Here is a 21,959-nt window from a genome sequence, read left to right as displayed (position 1 = left end):
AGAGGCACTGTGCAGGTGGCTGCAATGCTGAGAAAACCCTTGGTCTGCTTTATGTAGCAGCAAGGCCAAGGGCTGAGCCCCAGGCCCTGGGAAGCTAGACCCTGTCCCTCACGTGTGGCTCAGGGCTCTTCTTGCGAGTAGTGGGGTGTTAGGGTGCTCTGTCCCACTCAGTGGGTTAAGGACAGGGTTTTTTTTATTTCTCTTTGCGATACCCAGAAGTCACAACAACGATCAAGAGGCTTGACTAAAACCGATGCTTTACTTGAAATTCAGTAAGATTACAAAGTATGATTACTTAGTAACTTCATAACATTCATTTGAGCACTGTGGGATTAGAACAGATATTGACTTGGCAAGGCTTACCACAACACTATGTCTGATTTTATGAAACCACAGAACATAGCAGACTGGCAAACCTACAACAACACTACCTTTATGTGCCTAGAATGTCAGAGGTAGAGAAAGAGGGGAAAACAAAAGGAAGAAATAAATGAAAAGGTCTCTTCACCATTGGATCCAGTGGCAGTCTCTACTGGTGGTCAGTGTCCTCCGGTAGTGGGTGTGTGTCGCAAGGACCTGGCCTCCTCTGCTTTTATAGCCTTCATTGACCTGTTTCACAGCTTCCTGAAAGTTCTCGAAAATAAATCTGTGTGCGTGGGGAGGGGTGCCTTGGCGTTTTCACAGCCCCTCCCCACAAGACTGGTTGTTGCCATGCACAAGTGCTTAACACTTTGCCTACCTGACGTCTCAGAGGGAGATGGGTTTCACAAGCCACCTGTGGTGAATGACTTCATGGACCCCAATCTTGTGCTCAATCAGAGTCATTTTATTGCTCAAGTGAATACCATATATACTAATACAATAGTTACTAGAGCCAATCATCTTTGGATTTGTGGCTTTGCGAAGTTCACGGTTGCTATTTTCCAGGATCTTTTGCAGCTGGATGTGTGAAAACAGCTGATCTCCTGAGAACAGCAAAGGGAGGCACAGGATGCGCTGCTCCTTCAGGGTCATGAGACAGTGCTGTTCTGTCTCAAGTTGTACGGTTTCCCACAGCCAGCACCCTGCCTCCACAGGGTTTCCCTTGTATTCCACACTCACTTATCAAGCTGACGAAGTTCCCAAAGCACAAAGCCTGATTTAGGAGTTTGCTTAATTTGTGCATCTTGGTGTTGGTGTCTCATGATGGATGTTTGTGAGAATAGCTAACTTTGGCCTGGGGCTGTACAGAGGGTGAGCAATGCCCAGTGTAGGAAAATTCCACGAAACCTCCCAGCCTCCAAAAGAAGGGATGAGAATGAAACACAGTCCAGAGCCTCAAATAATGTTTCTTCTGGTAGGCCTTGATGGCAGAGGCAACTGCCATAGCCAAGGCGACAAAGCCCTCGGTCCTGTTGAGCCTTTCTGCCCTGTCGCAGTACTTAGCCATCTCCACTGCAGGCTGTCCTACACCATCCCATACCTGCATCTCTTTACCTTCAGCCTGTAGACACCCATCTTTATTTCCTACCTAACTCTCACCCTGGCATTTCTATGCCTTCCATTGACGTCTCTGTACACTCACTGGCTGTTCCTTGAAACACAAAGCCATGGGTTGATCCAGGTTCCCTCTGAGTGACCTCTTGTACCACAATGCTACCCTTTCAGTGACATCTCTTTTTCCGCACATGCCATTGGAACCTTCCAAACAGCATTTTATTGAGCTTTCCTTCTCTTCTGACTACCAAGAAATGCTTCATCATCAGTTAAACTACCCTTCAAGCAGGGGCATGCTACTACTATAGTTGCCTGAGCTTCCACTTCATCAGGCTAAAGCAGCCCAGGTCCCCCAGCCTCTCCACAGAGACCCCAAACCTCACCCTGGCAGATTTCCTCTGCACCCTCTCCAGTTCTTCCCGCTCCTGCAGACCACAAAGCCCCACACTCGGACACAGTTGTCCAGATGCAGCCACACCAGTGCTGAGTCAAGGGGGATGGTAACCCCCTTGTTTGGGTGGCTACGCTCATCCTACTGCAGCCCTGTACGTAGCTGGCGTCTTCACTCTTGGTTGGTAGTGTTTCCTCTGTCATATGGCCTTTGAAATGATACTTCACAGAGTCTATGCACCTTTCTTTATGGGCACATAACAATCCAGAACCTCTAGGTACAAAACTACAACCCAGTAATGTGCCTGCTGCTGGCTGTCAGGTTCTCAGGCAGAAGTGATGTCATAGTCACCACCCCAGCCATGTGTCTGCTGGTGGCCAGTCACCTAAGAAGATTGGAGACTGAAGTGACCTCTCACTCACCTTCATGATCATGTGTTTCCTACTCATCTATGAGCTTCTCAGACACAGTTGATGTCATAATAATATTGCAACCCATCAGCCTTCTTGCGGCCTATAAACTGACCAGAGGAAAGCAAACACCATAATCTTCCAAGCCAGCTTCTCAGGCAGACACAACCAAGGCATGGGCCTGCTGCTGTCCCATGAGGTACCCAGGTGGAAGGGCTGTGACAACCCATATCCAAGCCTTCTTCCTGGATGGCCCTACCAGGTACCCAAGGAAAGGGATTCACACAATTCCCTTGCCAACCCCAGGCCTTCTGCTGGCCTGTTTGGGGTGCTGGCAGATGTGAGCTGAAAAGCTCATAACCCAGCCATGAGTCAAGGGCTGACCGACCAGCTACTGCAGAGAGAGGTGACCTCACCAGCCCTTTCCCAGCCATGCTCCTGCTGCTGCCTTTTCAACTCTCAAGATAGAAGTGACCTCACAGCCACCTTCACAGCCATGTGCCTCCTGCTGGCCTGTGAGACCCTGAGACACAGCTGACCTCACCATAACATTCCTATCCATCTCCTCTTGTGACCTCTGAGCTGATCAGACACAGGTCACCTCACAGTCCTCTTCCAACGCCATGTGACTCTTCTGGGGCCTCATGATCCCTGCCCTAGCCCAAGAGGCCAAAGAGCATAAGTTAGGATTAAGAAGGCGTCTGACACCATATATTAAGACAGTGGCCTCAAAGCTTTGTTGCAAAGCTTGCTGCAGGACCTCCTGGCAGGCCAGTAAATCTTGTTTGCAGCCCAGCTGAACCTCCTGGTGGGCCAGCCAAATAGAAATCAGCCACCCGAAACCAGCTTTGGAGGGATCTGGAAGACAGGTACCTCGTTGTGGAAAATGTGTCTAGGCACCGACCCCCTCCTCGACATGCTGGAGCCAGGACTGAGAAAAAAGCACATGCACGGGACTGGGGGAAGGTAGGGTATGCGCCATCGCCTAGAGAACAATTTCCCCAAACACATTGGAAAAGGTCGTGTGACCAAACAACAGGGGGACCCTCTCCACTGATGCAAAATGAAATTATGGACCAACGGGACGCCACTGGATCCATGGTGGTGACTGTCTCTTGCAATTCTGTCATCCCGACCGCTTGCTAGGTTTCTTTCTTTCTTGTCTTTTCCTCTCTTTCCTGTCACTGGTTCCTCGTGCCCTTACTTTAATAGTTGATCAATAAACCTCTTTAACTGGTGGCATTTGACCTCGTTTGTGTCTTAATCTCACTCTGGGAATAACAACGAAACTTTATGTCTCGGGTCTTCCCGGACCGTAACAGAAGGGTTGAAGGGGAGGGAGTTAGAGCTGAGGAATGAGGGCTTTGGAGGGTTGGGTGTTCAGCTGAGGTCTCAGGGATCAGAGCTCACCTTTCAGCGTTGGGGGTTAGGCAAAGGCATCAGGGGAGGGTTTGGTGTTCTTCTGAGGGTGCCTGCTTAGTGTTAAGGCTGTGGGCTATCTTGGTGGTTTAGGGTTTGGTTTAGAGCTGGGGTGAGGGCAACGATTAATGCTCGCAATTAAAGCTAAGGATAAAGGCTAGGGGCTAGGGTCAGTAATAAGGTAAGAGTAAGGGTAAGGAGTTGAGGGTTTGGGATATGTCTTTGATGTAAGGTCTGAGGTCAGTGATAGGCTAAGCTCAGCTAGGTTAGTAACTGTGGATTACTGCCAGGATGAGGAGTAGCATTTAGGGTAGGGTTAAGGCTTGAGGTTACTGGTTACTGATAGCATAAGGGCTAAACATGAATGTTTTCACTGTCTGGGTTTTCACAGCAACATCACCATAACACCTTTCACATTTTCTTTAGTGTTTGTTGGCCAAACCTCCCTTCCTTCCCACAGATCTAGTGACAGGACAAGAGGCAATGGCCTCAAGTTGTGTCAGGGGAGATTCAGATTGGATATTAGGAAAAATTTCTTTACTGAAAGATTGGTCAGGCATTGGAACAGGCTGCCCGGTGCAGTGGTGGAGTCATCATCCCTGGAGGTGTTCAAAAAACCTGTAGATGTGGCACTTCGGGATATGGTTCAGTAGGCCTGGTGGCTTTGAGTTGACAGTTGGACAATGATCTTAGAGGTCTTTTCCAACCTGAATGGCTCTATGATTGAGGCCATTTCCTCTTGTCCTATCGCTAGTTGCTTGGGAGAAGAGACCAACACCTGCCTCACTACAACCTCCTTTCAGGTAGTTGCGATAAGGTCTCCCCTCAGCCTCCTCTTCTCCAGAGTAAACAACCCCAGTTCCCTCAGCAGAGGTGACCTCTGTGCGAACAATTGAATCAAGCCCAGAATCCAAATTTTAAAAAAATTTGAAACCTATGCAGAAAAAGAACTTTAGAGAGCAGCTGAAAAAAGTCTTAATTTCCAGCATTGCTAGGTTATTAATGTTTTTTAATGAAATTTTGCTGATCACTGAGGGGTGCTGAAAGTATCTGGTCCCTCAGAGAACTTTGTACCACAGATGGCATTTGTTCCTGATCACCCAGCCATCTTCCCACCCAAACGCATCATCCACTTTTTCAGCCCAGATATAAATAATTTGCTCTAAGGACACTGTATCCCAGAACTTGCAAAAGTCCAGGAACACAACACGCCCTTCTTTCCCCTCCCACATGGGTTCAGAAATCCCTTTCTTGTCCTCCAAGTGCCTGGGGATGCTTGAAAGAGCATTTGCCTCATCAGCTTCCCAGGGACTAAGGTGAAGCTGACCAGCCTCTAACTCTCCCAGTCCTCCTTCTTGCCCTTCTTGAAGCTGGATTTTCTATTTGCCTTTTCTGAGGACCTTGGAACTTCCCTGATCTCTCTGGATTCTCCAAGGTGTTGAAGAGAGGTCTCACAATGACACCAGCTAACTCCGACATCACCTCTCTGCCCCTTCCCACACCAAAAGCCTTCTCCATACTACACACTTCCAGGGGAGTGCCTGGGACACAGCAAACACCTCTTCAAGTCCTCAAGGCCTTTTCAGAAGAACAACAGAAGTAATTTCTTCCATCAGGGCCAAGACTCCGGTGGGATCTCTGTGCAGCTCACAGCTTTCCTGGGCATTTTTTCAGCATCTGCCTCTCTGCAACCTTTCTGGTTCTTGGGTTGTGGATGAGGGGATGGTGTAGGAGAGTGAGGATGGAGTAGAAAAAGAGTTTTGTCATACTATTTCAGGAAGGTTGTTCTAGGCATCACACAGACAGGAAAGAGGGTGTCATAGAAAGCAGTGCCACCAGTGAGGTGAGAAGAGGAGCTGGAGAAGGCCTTCTCCCTGCCCACACAGATATGATGCCCACAGAATATAACCACACAAACAGGAAAAAGAGGATGGGTTCTAAAATGCAAGTTAGGAAAGGAAAGATTATGAGTGTCATGGTGTCATGGCACGAGAGCTCCAGCAATGAGGTGAAATCATAGAAGAAGCGGTCCTCTCCACTGGGGCCATGGCACTGTATCTGAGTCACCACCAAAATCATTTCTGTAGATGACAGAAATCCCCCTAGATAGAGTGCAGCTGCCCTCTGGAGACAGATGCCCCAGTTCATGAGTCTCGCAGATGGCAGGGTGTGGCACACAGCGTGCTACTGGTCACCAGTAATGAATGCTCTGTACAAGCAATAGGTGCAGGAAACAGTGGTAACACCATGATGAGCAGAGATGGTGCTGTTCCCTACCACAAAGCTGGCCATAGACTGGGTCAGGGTGATGGGTATGCAGGTCTCCAGGGAGAATAAATGTCCTAAAAGAAGCCCGTGGGGATGTGCAAATGCTGGTTTGCCACCACCTGCACAAAGATGAGGATTTTCCCAAGCGCAAACACCATTCAGGTCATGAGAGAGAGGAGGGAGAGATTTGTCTAACATTCTGAGTCCCTAGTAGGGGGAACTTCATGACCACACCATTGCCTTTTCTCCATGGAAGGCTCTACGGTCTGCTTTTCTCCTCTAACATGGCAGGGAACTTACGAGTAAGAACACTGGTTCATTTTTAGTTGCGTGGGGGTCAGACAGTCAAATCACTGCAAGCACATTTATTTCCTTTAAAGATGGTATATAGCTCCTTGTTCACACAGTCAGTTGTGAGGTCACACTACTGAGGCAGAAAATAAAATAGAACTGAGGTGTCCACATTTCTTTGTGGCAATGATATTACAAGAAGAAAAAGAAAAAAAAAGAAAAATCCCAGACAACAGCAAGGACAACAAAAACAGCCAAATAAAGACAGACTGGGCCTGTAACGAGTTACATTATGAGTCATACGTTGAAGATGATAGGCACTCTATACCTTTTGGAAAGCATTCAGTCACCAGTTTCCACACCGCATTCCTGAGCTCCTGGTTCCTCACGCTGTAAATGAGGGGGTTCACTGCTGGAGGCAACACCGAGTACAGCCCAGCCACCACTAGATTCAGGGATGGCAAGGAGATGGAGGGAGGCTTCAGGCAAGCAAATATGGCGGTGATCAAAAACAGAGAGACCACTGCCAGGTGAGGAAGGCACGTGGAAAAGGCTTTGTGCCGTCCCTGCTGAGAGGGGCTCTGCAGTACGGCCCTGAAGATCTGCACATAGGACAGCACAATGAAAACAAAACACCCCAAAAAGACAAATGTACTAATCAGAAGCAACCGAAATTCCCTGAGGTAGGCATCTGAGCAGGAGAGTCTGAGAATCTGGGGAAGTTCACAGAAGAACTGGTCGACACCATTGCCTTGACAGAGCGGTAGTGAAAATGTATTGGCAGTGTGCAGCACAGCGTAGAGGAAACCACTGCCCCAGGCAGCTGCTGCCAGGTGGATACCAGCTCTGCTGCCCAGGAGGGTCCCATAGTGAAGGGGTTTGCAGATGGCAACATAGCGGTCATAGGCCATCACGATGAGTAGAAAATATTCTGCTGAAATGAGAAATACAAACAGAAAGACCTGGGCAGCACATCCTGCATAAGAGATAGTCCAGGTGTCCCATAGGAAGTTGGCCATGGCTTTGGGCAGAGCGGTGGAGATGGAGCCCACGTCAATGAGGGAGAGGTTGAGGAGGAAGAAGTACATGGGGGTGTGGAGGTGGTGGTCGCAGGCTGTGGCTGTGATGATGAGGCCGTTGCTGAGGAGGGCAGCCAGGTAGATGGCCAGGAAGAGGCAGAAGTGCAAGAGCTGCATCTCCCGGGTGTCTGCGAATGCCAGGAGGAGGAACTGTGTGATGGAGCTGCTGTTGGACATCTGCTGCCTCTGGGCATGGAGCATTGTCCAAAGAGGAAACAGCAGTGTCAAGTAAGGGGAGAAGTTTCTGGGAACAGTCAAAGCCACTCCCAATACCCCCTCCCTGAGACACACAGTTTTTCTAGGATACCTTCATTTATCTCTGTGGCTGGACTCCCTGTTGGTGCTGGCTGAACATGCTGTGAGGAGCAGGACCTCTGCCCACTGGCTGCTGAGGAGTTTACAGGTTAACAGGCAAGGTGTGGGCAGAGGTCAGTCCTGGTGTTCGACTTTGTCAGCTGAAACTGCTCTTTACTGAAAAGAACTCGGCAGCATCTGCACTCCCAGCGCTAAGGAACCGGGAGAGCAGCAGACAGTTTTAAAGGTCTTGTTTTTTTTGAGCTCTCCTCCTCTCACCTGGGGAGTGTTCTGGGATGTCAGAAACCCTCAGCATTTCTGCTGTGCTCAGGGAGAACAGAGCTACCCAGCTGCCCTGGGCTTGCACCATTCTGAGATGGAGATTGGTCGCACTCCCATGTTATCCTGAAAAGCCGTCAGACACTGCTGAGAGGAGAGGGATCCACAGGAGTCCACTAAACATCCCACCCTTTGCCGAGGCCTCAGCATCCCACTTCTAGTCAAGGACACATGTGGTTCATTTCACTAACCCAAGAGCATTTCCTCACTCGGGCACAGCATCTCTGCACTTCTCCTTTGAGGCATGCAGATTACATAATTCTGTTATGCGAAAGGTTTGCATTGTTGAGGGCATCTCACAGCTTGGAAGGACACCTCATAAAGATAGCCAAGTGTCCTAATGATGGCATCTGATTAAGGGAAAACCACCTTGTTCTCTGGGCTCACAGTCTTCACTGCCCACAGCCCTACAGCTTAGACAAAACTGGAACACCTCATTCCCATGGACACACTGCATGGGAGGACCCACAAGATCAGTGTCTGACTCTGCAGCTGAAACTTCTCTCCCCAGAAAGCCTGACTGAGAGAACATGGGTACTACTTCAGTAACACAGACGAGTGGAGCAATAAGGAGAAACACAGTGAGGTTCTAAGTGAAAGAGGGAGAGTCAGCCAGGCACTCAGGACACTGCTACACTTCTCCAGCTGCACACATCCCAGACTCCAGCATTGCCAGGCAGTTGCTCTCTGCCCCTGTCCTTCTCAAATGCAAATGGGCATGTGGCTGGAGAGCTTGATAGTCATCCCTTCTTTGACCTTCCCCTTCACATACTCCCTTAGGAGAATATCCTGAGGTGATGTGAATCTGTGAGCAGCCCTGAACCGTTCAGTTCTTTCTCAACAGCAGAAGGATCCTGCCCTGTCCTGCTGGGGGTCACTACTTCCACCCACAGCTTCTCCTCGCAATGCCGTGCGCTCCCCAGGCAGGCTTAGTGCTGACCCTGGCAGGCAGCAGAGTCCCTGCCCCAGAACACAGCCTGTGGGGTGTACAGACCCTGCTCTGAAGGACAGCTTGAGGAAGCCCAGGCTGCACATCCACCTTCACAACGCTGCAGCCGTCCTTGGGAGAAGGCAGCTGTCATGGCCTGTCCCTCTGAGGGTGCAGCAGGCAATCACTCCTTTGCAGCACATCCTCATCTTCAATAAGACACAAACTGTGATATTCCTCATGGTACATCATGCCGTACGCTTTGGGGTGTTCCAGCCTGAGGAGATCTTTCCACAAAGTGTAGACACATTGTCCTGCATGCAGAGACTTACTGTGTGAAAGGCTGAAAAGATTCCTGCCTGCAGTGAGCTCTCAGCGTCCTTCCACTTCACAGTGCTTTTAACCTCTCTCTGCCTCGCTCCTCTCCCCTTGCTGCCTGCAGGCAGTGCCCTCAGCCCTGCTGTGCTTTGCAGAGGAGCTGCTCCTGGGCAAGAGCTCACTGTCTGCAGTGCTCCTCACCTGCTGTGATCACCCTCCATCCCAGGAGCCCAGCCCAGCTCAGCAGCACAGGACCAGCCCAAGGCACCACTTCTCCCTACTCTGGGCTCCCTTGAGATGTCTTTTGGTCTCCAGGACAACTTGCTTTGAAACAAGTCAAAGCAATTACTGATGTTTCCTCCCTCAACTAGGGAGAGAGAGGAAATTCTTTATTTTCCAAAGTGGCGTTTCTCCTGTCACCAAAAGAGCTAGCTCCAAGGATCATTTTTTCTTGTCCCATCTTTAGGCAGGACAGCCAGTGCAGGACAGGCAGGGATGTCCTTCACCCCTGCTGAGGGAAGGGAATCAGATGAGTCAAATGAGACATCTCATCCTGGGTCTGTAGCCCTGGGACTCAAAGGGGATTCAGCTCCCCCAGTGCCTGCCACAACCCCACAGGAGGTGGGATTCCTCTTGCTTCTCTTCCGGTGGGCATTAAATGCACAACTCCCATGCGAATTAATGGAGATGGAGGCCAGGACGGAGGGGTTCAGGTGCAAATGTCTGGTGGCATGTGAGATACCAGAGGTGGTCTAAGATATGTGCAGGTACAAATGGAGCAGTTTGTCGAGACAGGGCAACATCTGGGGACATCCTCTTAGAGGCTGCTGGCAATTTCCTTTGGCCAACAGAAATGACAGCTGATGCCCAAAATAAGGGCAACCGAACCTGTCCCTACTCATTCTGTTCAGGGTGACCGACACAGGCATTCACCTGAATGATTCAGGTCTTGGGCCATAGGAAGAGCTCAGTCTCTCTCTTCATCTTTGTCTCTATTTACTAGGTCTCCATTGACTACATTGGCAGTTTCATGTTCTTCCCCCGGTTGCTTTAGAGAATTCAGGGCAGCTCCTCAATTTCATGTTCAAATCCAGGCCCACAGAGCTACCTGAGATGCCAGGGCTTGCAGGGACAGCAGAGGACCTGCTGAAAAGCAATTCTCATATTGGGCGGGGTATGTGTGAAAGGTCACCCCAGATGCCATCGCAATGAGTGTGATTTGGTGCCTCAGTGACATTGACTGATGCCTTCAGTCAGAGGCATCGGTCATCAGATGTCATCAGAGAGGCAAGGTCTGTCCCTCCCCTATCCAGTAGCTGCAGGCATTGCGCACAGCCATGATGGCACAGTCAAGGAACAGAACAATCCTTTTCACAGTGTGCCTGGATACAGCTTGTCCTCAAGGACTGCCTCCTCCAGGCCCAGCTAAAATCCTTATTATTTAAGCATTAATCCTTAACTGAATTGAAACTGAAAAGGTAATGCAATGGGCACCAAAATGAGCTGTGCTGCATTAGGAACAGTTAAAGAAGAAAGAGAGAGAGAGGGTGGGACCACTGCTGAATTTAATAAGAGGAGGTCTAGATAGATCTCACATAGTCTATGACCTCTTTGCCTCAGTTACTGCCAGCAAGGTCTCCCAGGACTTTAAGCTTTGAGGCAGGAGTCTGGAGAACAGACAGCGGTGGATGGGGATCAGGCCAGTGGTTACTTTTGCAGACCACAGCCTTACCAGTCCGTGGGAGCAGAGGAACTGCATCTATGTATGCCTCGAGAGTTTTTTACCGGGAGGTGCTTGTCAGTTAGGATGCCAATTAAGAAAGGTACTCTGATTCTGTGAGGTAATATGCTGTTAGGATGAAGATTGTAAGGAGAGAATAGTATAGGCAGTCTTTCTTCCTTTTAGGTGGTGGGATGCCTGGGTGGTGTAGCATCAAATGGTAATCCTATCCACATGCAGAATGCCTTGCAGACCCTCTCCACAGAAAAAAAGTGTCTTATTTCAGTCATTCAACCTCTTCTTGTATTTCCCTGCAAGGTAACAACTCTGTTCATCATCTCTAAATCAAACAGAAAGGATGTTCTCATGAGAACTTCATGCTACATGGCTAGATGGAGACAAGGCCACGCAGGTGGTGGAATGGTCAGTACCGGGTGGGAGCTGCCTGCAGGCTCCCCTGTGACAATGAGCTGCTGAGGTTGTCCTGCTGCTGAGCGATCTATGCAGCACAGCACGAACTGCTCAATCTACAGTGGTCTTCTGGTCAGGAGCAGAGCTCAGCTTTCCCTGTGAGCAGCCTGCGCTCTACCTTGGTGCGACAGCTGAGATGTTGCAACCCGAATGTGCATGGCCAGGAGGAGCTGGAGCACGGGCAGGAGGAGCTGAAGCCCAATGACTTGTCACAGCACTACCAAGTTTTTGGATTACTTGAGATGTGGTGGGACAATTATCTGAGCTCGGGTGATGCAACAGAAAGATACAGGCTCAGCCGCAGGAAGTAACAGAGAGGATGACTACCAGGGGGAGGCTCTGTGTGTGAGGGATCAGCTCGGATATGTGGAGCTCCTCTAGAAACTGAGTAACATGTTTGGTTAGCTTTTGTGTGTGAGGTTGAGAGGAGAAGTCAGCAAGAGTGACATTGTGTTGGAAGTTACAAACTACTTGATCAGGGTGAGGAAGCAGAAGAAGTCTTCTGTGTGCAACCCGAGGAAGTCTCAGGTCAATGAGCAGGTTCCCATGGGGGACAGTAACTGCCCTGGCATTCCTCAGCCAGGCAAGGAAACAGGGTGCCAGCAGTCGGGAGGATCTTGGGACAACTTGTTAACACAGCTGCCAAGTGGGCTGAGAAGGGCGATGCTCACCAGGACCTGGCCCCGGCCAACAAGGAAGAGCTGACTGGGGATGTCATGATCAGCGTGTGCCTTGGCTGTAGTGACCAGAGAATGGTGGGGTCCCAGGTGCCAGGAGTGAGGAAGGAGTACAGTGGAGTACAGATGGGTGAAGTTCAGAGAAGAAGACTTTGACATACCTGGGAGACTGATACCGGTGGTGTCGTGGGAAGCAGCTCTGCAGGGGGAAGGAGCTCAGGAAATCTGATAAGGCTTACAGCCTCCTCGGAGGACAAGAATGCTCTATCTGAACACCCATGAAGAGAAGCATTCTTCTCAGGAGGCTGAGGACGTGAGCTGTTTGAGTTCCAGGGCAGAAAGGCAGAACACAGGAGCTGGAAACAGGGGAAGATGCAAAGGAGGAATTTAGAAACCTCGTCCGTGGATGTGAGAATGATGACAAAGCCAAAGCTCTCGTAGTCTTGATACTTGCCGAGGATGGTAAGGGCTGCAAGATGAGCTGATACTGCTTCATTAAAAGAATTTAGAGACATAATGTGAGCCTGCTGCTAAGCTTCATTAGAGTAGGAGCAGGTAGGGCTGAGGTACTCAATGGCTTCTTTGACTCTGTGTTCTCCCAGGCCTTTGTGGCTGGAGGCAGGACCCTGGAGGAGAAAAACCTGCAGTGGATGGTTAGACTTCATGCCACTGATTGCCACTCTCTAGGCCTGCAAATTTTCAGTCCACCTCTCTTTCTTCTCATCCAGTCCAGATTTTAACAGCTTCTATATGACGATATCATAGGGGGACAGTGCTGAAAGACTTTCTGAAATACAGGCAAATCACCACTCCTCTCTCTTCATCTACCAAGCCAGTCATGTCATTGGAGAAGGTTATAAGGTCAGCTAAAAAGGACTTCCCCTTCGTGAAGCCAGGCTGACTGCTCCTGATGACTCTCTTGTCCTTCCTGTACCTGGAAATGGTTGACAGGATTAGCTGCTCCTTCACCTCAGTGGAGGCTGAGGTGAGGCTGACCAACCTGTTGTTCCCTGAGTCCTCCTTTAATTCCTTCTTGAAAATAGGAGTCATTTTGTTTTACTTGGGTGTGACTTGGGCCTCTTGACACCCCTGTGCTCCGGGTCTCACTTGGGGTCTGGCACTTGGAGGCCCATAGTGATATGCCATTATGCACCTGACGTCTTCATTTGGGGGTTGATTCAGTTGCCCACACAGAGGTGGGCACTGCCTCCAGGACACCCTGAGGTAGCTGAAGACCCCACGTGGGACTGGGAAATGTGACCCAGGTCCTATAGGAGCATACGTGGAGGAGGAGCTGGTGGCCAGGCAGGGAAGCCCAAGGCATCTCCGTTAAGAGAGCTGATTTTTTTCTCTTGACTAGAAAGGGAAGCCTGGGCAATTGAGGGCAAGGTGTCCAACACCAGATGAGATAACTCTGTTCTCTGCCTTCCCCTACTTTGAAGACACATGTAGTTTACCCTGCAGAAAATAAAGAAATGAGTGGTGGTAGATGCTGCAGGGTACACTTGGTAAAGTCCCTGTAACCTCAAAATATTGGGAGTAGTGCAGATTTGGCTGTGCAAAAGAGAGCACTTCTCCTTTCTTCGCCCTATGAATCGAGGGAGCTTGTGACTTTAGTGGGCAGGTTGTTGTGTGCAAATAAGAAATATCGACAGAGTCTGGGACAGGGGACAGTGTTCGGGGGGATCTTGGGGTCTGTGCTTGACACAGAAGGTGTTTTCTGTTGGTCTAAGGTTATCTGTTGTGGAAAGTGCACTTCAGTAGGGGTAAAGCGGATTTAATATAAAGCAGAGGAATGATTTTTTTTTTCTTTAAATCATGCCTTTTTCTTTTTATTTGTTGACCATTAAGAAAAAGCCTTCTGTGTCTACATGCAGCTCGTTCTCCAAGTAAAACAGGTGGGAGTTTGTGCCAACAGGCTGAGACCTGTATCTACAGCCTTAAGGGGAGGAAGCTGAGATTGGAACAAGGCTTCTTGAAGTCCCAGGTGTTTGATGAGGGAAATGGTGGGGTTGGGGGAAGGGACAAAGACTACTTGATTGTCGTAAACAAAGGGCCTTTATTTTCATATATATTCAGACTGCTTTGGGAGAAGCTCAGGATTATTATGAGGTGGAGATTGCTGACACCAAGTAACGTGTAAAGAATCCAAAAAAAGGGGGAAAAATCTTTTCTTATTGTTGTTTTTTCACTTTGACTTTCGCTCCTGAAAGCTCTTTAGTTAACCACAGAAAAATTGAGAACTTCAAGCGAAGTTCTTCCCAGAGAACAAGTCTCTAGAGAAGTAAAATTCATCAGCGGACGTTCAAGTTTCTAAGGATGTCGGCATGCCCCACTGAGGACCATCATTGCAAAGGGATCGTGGAGGGAATTACAAGAAGAGGTGACCATCCCTGATGCATCCCCCAGGGTGAAGCAAGAAGTCAGAGGCACTGGTTACAGGTGGAAAATCAGATGTGGAGTGTGGCTGTGGAAGGCCTTGACGTCTTTTGCAAAGCAGGACAGCCAAGCTCTGATCCCCATCCCCTGGGCATGGGGGTCTGTTGCCTCACAGCCTGTTCGTGGCTTTTCTTTGGAGCAGTGTGATGTGGGGTGTGGAATGTTCAGTGCAAGAGAGCAATGGGAAACCTCCCAGGCTCTGTAGGGGTGAGTGAGGAGCCAACAATGCCCTGGGGTTATAAGGCACTGGTCTCTTCTCATGGGCCTCAGTGGAAGGGAGAGTAGCCATAGCCAAACTGAAGAAGACCTCATTTGTGTTGTCAGGGGGTGGTCCCAGCCACACCAAGGCCCTTGGTCATCCCCACCACAGGCTGTGTTACACTGTCCTATGCCTGTGCTTGTTTCCTTGCAGACTTTAGCTACTGCCCCATTTCCCCACCTCACTCCAACCCTCGGATCTCCCAAGCTTTCCTGATGTCCCTCTGTCCTCATTCACTGTTGCTTCAAACAAAAAGCTGTGTTTACCTGGGGGTATGCCAATGCCTCTCGGTTTCCCAGCAACTGCTTTTTTCCAACACCCTGTTAATGCTTCTCTAGCACGCAAGATGTCACAGCCACAAACTTGCTTGGATCTGCTATTGCTCTCCACATCCCGTCACTGGAATGCACGTCCTCCTTCTCCTGCCTCGAATTCGAAACTCAACCTATTCCACAATAATTCAGGTCTTCTTCCTGCCTTTAGCACAATCACAGAATAGTAGGGGTTGGAAGAGACCTCTGTGGGACATCTAGTCCAACCCCCCTGCCCAAGCAAGGACACCCAGAGATGGCTGCACAGGAACACGTCCAGGAGGGTCTTGAATATCTCCAGAGAAGGAGACTCCACAACCTCCCTGGGCAGCCTGGGCCAGGGCTCCGTCACCCTCAGAGGGAAGAAGTTCTTCCTCAAGTTCAGCTGCAACTTCCTGTGCTTCAGTTTGTGCCCGTTGCCCCTTGTCCTGTCACTGGGCACCACTGAAAAGAGTCTGGCCCCATCCTCCTGACACCCACCCTGCAGATATTTAGTGGCATTTCTAAGGTCCCCTCTCAGCCTTCTCTTCTTCAGGCTGAACAAGCCCAGCTCCCTCAGCCTCTTCTCGTAAGAGAGATGTTCTGGTCCCCTCACCATCCTCTTAGCCCTCCACTGGACTCTGTCCAGTAGCTCTTCATCTTTCTTGAATTGGGGAGCCCAGAACTGAACAGAGTACTCCAGATGGGGCCTCACCAGGGCAGAGGAGCAGGGGAGGAGAACGTCCCTTGACCTGCTGGTCACACTCTTCTTAATGCACCCCAGGATCCCATTGGCCTTCTTGGCAGCCAGGGCACACTGCTGGCTCATGGTCAACTTGTTGTCCATCAAGACACCCATGTCCCTCTCCACAGAGCTGCCTTGCAGCAGGTCAGCTCCTACTCTGTACTGATGTAAGTCTGCTGAGAAGATACGCTTAGACGTGGCCATTGGATCTGGAGTGGTAGCAACTCCTGAATGATGAGGGAGATGAAATAAGAGACACAGTATTGGTAATAGAAGTAAGTCACAAAATACACCTAAAGACTGAAAAAAAGCTGAGAAGTGTTGACATATTTCTTGCTTTAGATCTTTGTTTTCAGTTAATCTTGCAGAAATTTTCATTGTCATTAAATGACATCTGAAAAACCTAAAGGTATTAAAAATAGATCATTTGGTGTCTTGCAAAGAGCCCTGTGTGTCCCAAAACTTCTTTGCCTGGCACTTCTGAGTCTTTGCCCAGAGCAAGTCACACTGAGGTGTCAGCCTCTCTACCCCTGTTTAGATGTTGGTGTAAATGGTCCCTTACAGCACAGAAGGACTCAAGCCCCACAGACCTCTGCTCTGCTCCTGTTAGAAACAGGGCCCATAGTCGCAGGAATTGAAGACAACTGCAGCTGGATGGGACATAAGGAAATCTTCAATGCAACCTGTCTGAAAATTGGTCAGACCAAGTAGTTCAATGCTTGCTTCAGTCCAAGTTTGAAACTCCTAGGGACAGAGACTGCCCAGCTTCTCTGGGTGACCTGTTCCTGCACTTGGATGAGCTCCTGGGGAAAAATCTTGTCCTTCTGTCCTGGTTGAACCTCTCCTCTTTCACCTTCCTCCCACTGAATTTTGTCTTCTCACCATGAATCTTGTTGAAGAGATGGGTCTGTATTCTCCATGATCTCCTTGTAAGTACTGGCAGGCTGGGATGATGTCAGCCTCAGCCATCCCTTCTCTGGGCTTGACAAGCCCAGCTCCCTCAGCCTCTCCTAACAGGCAATGCTCTCCAGTCCATGGCTGTCCTGGGGAACCTTTGCTAAACCCACTCCAGCTCGTCAGTACTATTCCTGGAGATGTGAAATCTGAATCTCTTCCCTTTGCTCTTGACTCCTTGCAGCCACAAATTCCAGGTGGTCACCCCATGGCAGGTGGTGCTTAGTGGTCCCTGTCAGTTCCCTGGCCTGTCCCAGCCCAGCCCTGCTGTCCCACACATGGTCCAATGGCTGCAGTGTTCAGGTGCAGCATGGGGAAGGGTGTATTCGGTGTGAGGAGCAGCTTGCCTCTCATGATCTGCAGTACATCCCTTTGTACCCTGTTCTCCTTCTGTTCCTCCTACTTGAAACAGCCTCCCACAGCTTGTGGAACCTACCCAGCCCTATCCGCATCCCACGTGGGGTTTCACAGACATCCCTGCTCTGAGGTCTGCCAGGGTCTGTACAAGGAGAGAGGTCGAGAAGGGCTGGTTGTTCCCCCTGTGCAGGCACTGAACCCAGCGGGAGGAGCAAAGAGGCCGTGCAGAAAAGCTCACATATAAACATTTGGTGAGTGGCTGGTGCTGGATAGGGCTGAACAGGGAGGACACCAGTGAAAGCTCACTCTAGTCCTATTCCCTAACATATCACCCCATATACTCCTCCCCTCAGTGCATGGAGAACCCCAGCACAGCAGCACAGCCTCATGGGGAGAATATTTTCAGCTTTTTCATGACCTCAGTTTTGGGAAGAGAGCAAAGCCTGGAGACACTGGCATTTAGAAAATCCTGGTTTATTACAGAGACATGGCATGGGAGGGCACCTTTTCCACTGTGCCAGACACATATGCAAAGTAACTCTGTCAGACAAGCTGGGTTCATGGTTCTTGAGAAGCAGAATTGTCACAGGTAAAATGTCCAAAGCACAGGAGGTTCCCTAGATATGTTGGAAACCACTTGTGAAGAGATGTGGCACCTTATTGCTGTTGAAATACTACAGATTGAATTTGCTTCTTCAGGGCGTCTTTGAGCTCCTGGTTCCTCATGCTGTAAATGAAGGGGTTCATTGCTGGAGGAACCACTGAGTACAGCACTGTAATCACCAGATCAAGCAATGGGGAAGAGATAGAGGGAGGCTTCAGGTAGGCAAACACTGCAGTGCTGAAAAACAAGGAGACCACAGCCAGGTGAGGGAGGCACGTGGAAAAGGCTTTGTGCCGTCCCTGCTCAGACGGGATCCTCAGCACGGCCCTGAAGATCTGCACATAGGACAGCACAATGAAAACAAAACACCCAAAAGATAAAGAAACACTAAACCCAAGAAGCCCAACTTCTCTGAGGTAGGAGTGTGAGCAGGAGAGCTTGAGGATCTGGGGGATTTCACAGAAGAACTGATCCACAGCATTGCCGTGGCAGAGAGGAATTGAAAATGTATTGACGGTGTGCAGCAGAGAATTGAGAAAGCCACTGCTCCAGGCAGCTGCTACCATGTGGACACAAGCTCTGCTGCCCAGGAGGGTCCTGTAGTGCAGGGGTTTGCAGATGGCAATGTATCGGTCATAGGCCATGATGGTCAGAAGACAATGCTCTGCTACTACTAAGAAGGAAACCAAAAAGAGCTGGGCAGCACACCCTGCATAGGAGATGGTCCTGGTGTCCCAGAGCAAATTGGCCATGGCTTTGGGGACAGTCGTAGAGATGGATGCCAGGTCAAGGAGGGAGAGGTTGAGGAGGAAAAAGTACATGGGAGTTTGGAGGTGATTGTCACAGGCTACAGAGATGATGATGAGGGCGTTTCCAAGGAGGGCAGTCAGGTAGATGCCCAGGAGGAGCCAGAAGTGCAAGAGCTGCAGCTCCCGTGTGTCTGCGAATGCCAGGAGGAGGAACTGGGTGATGGAGCTGCTGTTGGACAGGTGTTTCCTTTGGGCATGGGATCCTGTCCTTAGAGGAAGAATCAATAAAATGTTAGGGGAGAATTGTCATTGGAAATGCAAAGCCATACTCCTAGAACTTTAACACTGCTGAACTTCTGAGCATTTTCCATTCATTTTCAATGAGAACTTTCTTCAGCTTCCCTGTTCGAGGTCTGGTTGGTGCTGGCTGAAGGTACTGTAAGGAGCAGGACCTCTGTCCTCTGCCTTTTGAGGAGTCTGCCCTGCTATGCAGCAAGGAGCTCATGGGAGTAGTGGTGTCAGGGGTCTATCCTGGTGTCTGACTTGGTCAGATGAAACCGCTCCTCACAGAAAATCACCTTTTCAGCCTCTGCACTCTCAGTGCTAAGGAACGGCAATAACAGAGAAAAGTTGGAGAAGTTTGGGGTTCATAAAGCTCCCCCAGCTTACCTGGTGAGTTTTCCTGGAGTTCAGACACCTTCAGCATTTCTGCTGCACTCAGGGAGAAGAGAGGGACACTGGTGAGGCATATGAAATTGCTTCTGGCTTAATGCAGAGTGAGGGCAGCTGGTCTGTCCCTCTGACTTCTTCTGACCTGCCCTGGGCTTGTTCTTTCTGAGATGGAAGGTGATCACACTGCTGCATTACCCTGAAAAATAACCAGATGCTACTGAAAACAGAGGGATTCAGTGCAGACTGCTGAATGTCTCACTCTTTCTAAAGGTCTCAGCACCTCACTTCTAGCCAAGGACACTCATGGCTCCTTTCACCAACCCAACAGCATTTCCTCCATTGTAGCATCTCTGTGGTTCTCTGTGGGGCTTTTAGATAATAAAAGATTGTGAGGAGAGAAGTTCACTTTGTAGAGGGCAGCTCAGAGCTTGGAAGTACACCTCAAGGAGACAGCCAAGTGTCCTAACAATAGCATCTGATGAAGGGAAAAGCAGCTGATCCTCCAGCCCCACAGACTTCACTGACCACAGCTCCACAGGGGAGATGAAAGTTGGAGCACTTGTTCCCACGGACACACCTGCAGGAAAGGACCCACAAGATCAGTCTGTGACTCTGCAGCTGAAACTCCAGCTCCCTAACGAAGCTGATGACAACAATGAAACAACAATAGGAATAACACAGACAAGAGGAGAAACAAGCAAATATCCAGCAATAGGGAGTCTGAGAGAAGCCAGGGCAGAGGCAGCTGGGCCCTCAGCACAGCGTTACCCATACCCAGCTGGGCACGTCGCCTCCCAGACACCAACACTGCCGGGCAGTTGAGCTCTGAGCCCCTGTCATCTGCAGCAGAGAAATGGAGATGTGGCTGGAGAGCTGCCCCCTGGCTCTGCTGGAGCTCTGCTGCAGAGGAGGTGGTTCATGGTTTGGAGACCTCAGCCCTGAGGGCAGAGGCTGTGCTGGGTGGGACAGAAGGCAAGGGGGCTTACTCAGAGGAAGGGCTCTGCACTGGAGGGGATGATGCAGAGTTTTATGATTTCTCCCTCCCATCACATCTGGTTTTCTGTTCTGCTCCTTCCCTGATGATATATCTGCTGCCTGGAAATTTTCCTTCTGAAAGAGGTTTCACTCTCCCATGTCTTTTCCATTATAGCACTCACAGACCCCATCCCAACCCCTGTGCACTCACCCTGGCCCTACAGAAACCTGCCTGTTTGCAGGCCACTGCCTGAGTGCATGTTCCTGTTTGCAGGTGGAAAATGAAAGGTCAGGCTAAGCCTGGTAGGTCCAGGAAAGGTGATGCTGGTGCTGTCCATAGGCAGAGGAATGGCTGAGGGTGCTTTAGGAGGCTCCTATCAGAGTTACTGATCACTGGCTCAGGAATCTCAGTGACTGCTTCAAGGCTGAAAGCTCCTGTTCCATTTATCCCTTTTACACCACCCTCCCTCTTCCAAAAGGGAAACTGATAACACAAATTCAGGAAGTTTTTGTTATCTTTACAGTAATCCTGCGCATGACCTTCTTCTTGAATCAGCCTTAGGTAATATTATGGGGGTGAACTGGAGCTGTGAGCAGCTGACCCCTGCAGAAGTCTCCTGGTAGGAGAAAAACACTGCCCTACTGGGGGTCCCTTCTTCCACCCACAGATTCTCCCCACAGCACGATCAGGAGCTCCCCGGGCAGGCTGATCACTGACCCCAGCATACAGACTCCTGAGGTAAAGGGACCTGCTCTGGAGGACCGTCCTGGGCACACTTGGCTACACACCTGGCTTAATATCCTACCAGTAATCTCTGGAGAAGGCAGTCAGCATGCCCTGCTCCTCTGATGGCAGGGCAGGGAAAAACTTCTCTGGAAGGTGCCTTCCTCCTCTAGGCTTGAGAAGCTGTGACAATCCTCCACAAAGATCCTGTAGGCTGTAGGGTGTGCCAGCTTTTGGAGATCCCTCCAGCAGCTGCAGATTCACTGCCCTGCTTCCAGGGACTTACCATTTCATGGGTTGTGAAAATTTCTCCCTCAGTGAGCTCTCAGCATCTTCCCACCCCACACTGCCTTTAACCTATGTCCACCTCGCACCTCTCCCCTCGCTGCCTGCAGGCGGTGCCCTCAGCCCTACTGTGCTTTGCAGAGGAGCTGCTCCTGGGCACAGTTGTTTCTCTGCAATTGCTGCCCACTTGCCAGGAGTTCCCTCCATCCCAGGAGCCCAGCCCAGATCAGCAGCAGAGGACCAGCACAAGGCAGCAATATCCTTACCCACTCTTGGCTCCCTCGAAGTGTCTTTTGGTCTCCAGGACAGCTTGCTGTGAAACAGGCTGAAGCAATCACTCCTGTTGCCTCCCTCAGCTGGGGAGAGACACTCAGTTTCAACAGCGTCATTTCTCCTCTCAGAGAAAGAGTTAGAAACAAAAATCACCTTTCCTTGCCCCATCACAAGACAGGACAACCAGAAAGTGACAGGAAGGAATCTCATTTGCCCCTGCTGAGGGAAGGGATTGAGCCTAGTCATTCGAGGCATCTCATCCTGAGTTTGAAGTCCTGAGGACTCAGGTCTCTCTCATGCTCACCACAAAACCCACAGGAGGTGGGACTCCTCTTGCCTCAATTGAGATTGGCACAAAACAGCCTCCTGCATGGCAGATCCTTTTCTCAGCTCCCTTGGTAATTAATGGAGGTGGAGAGCAGGAGGAAGATGTTCAGACGCAGACACTTGGTGACAGGTTTAGTTCCAGAGATGACCAAGATGCTTGCTGGTAACTACAAGCTCTGATGGAGCAGTTTAAAGAGACAGGGCAGCGTCTGAGGGCACCTTCCT

The 21,959-nt window shown here is 50.0% G+C and overlaps 2 protein-coding genes across 2 annotated transcripts in view; one reads left to right on the top strand and one right to left on the bottom strand.

The window, feature by feature from the left end:
- LOC142363673 (olfactory receptor 14A16-like) overlaps positions 1-16,049 on the top strand; it is a 36,261-nt gene extending 20,212 nt beyond the window's left edge. The window contains exons 2-3 of the mRNA XM_075439822.1: positions 13,933-13,979; positions 15,987-16,049. Of these exons, the coding sequence (XP_075295937.1) occupies positions 13,933-13,979; positions 15,987-16,049 (110 nt within the window). The remainder of the gene's footprint in view (positions 1-13,932; positions 13,980-15,986) is intronic.
- A 1,733-nt stretch (positions 16,050-17,782) lies between these two features.
- On the bottom strand, positions 17,783-19,342 carry LOC142363672 (olfactory receptor 14J1-like). Its single transcript, XM_075439821.1, has 3 exons — positions 19,293-19,342; positions 19,148-19,160; positions 17,783-18,772 (listed from the first exon to the last, which is right to left on the bottom strand). The coding sequence occupies exons 1-3, from the start codon at positions 19,340-19,342 to the stop codon at positions 17,783-17,785; spliced, it is 1,053 nt and encodes a 350-aa protein (XP_075295936.1).
- Between the last annotated feature and the right edge of the window lie 2,617 nt (positions 19,343-21,959).

The sequence above is a fragment of the Opisthocomus hoazin genome, chromosome 19 (assembly GCF_030867145.1).
Source record: "Opisthocomus hoazin isolate bOpiHoa1 chromosome 19, bOpiHoa1.hap1, whole genome shotgun sequence".
NCBI classification, from domain to species: domain Eukaryota; kingdom Metazoa; phylum Chordata; class Aves; order Opisthocomiformes; family Opisthocomidae; genus Opisthocomus; species Opisthocomus hoazin.
This window is presented reverse-complemented; position numbering and strand designations above follow the sequence as displayed.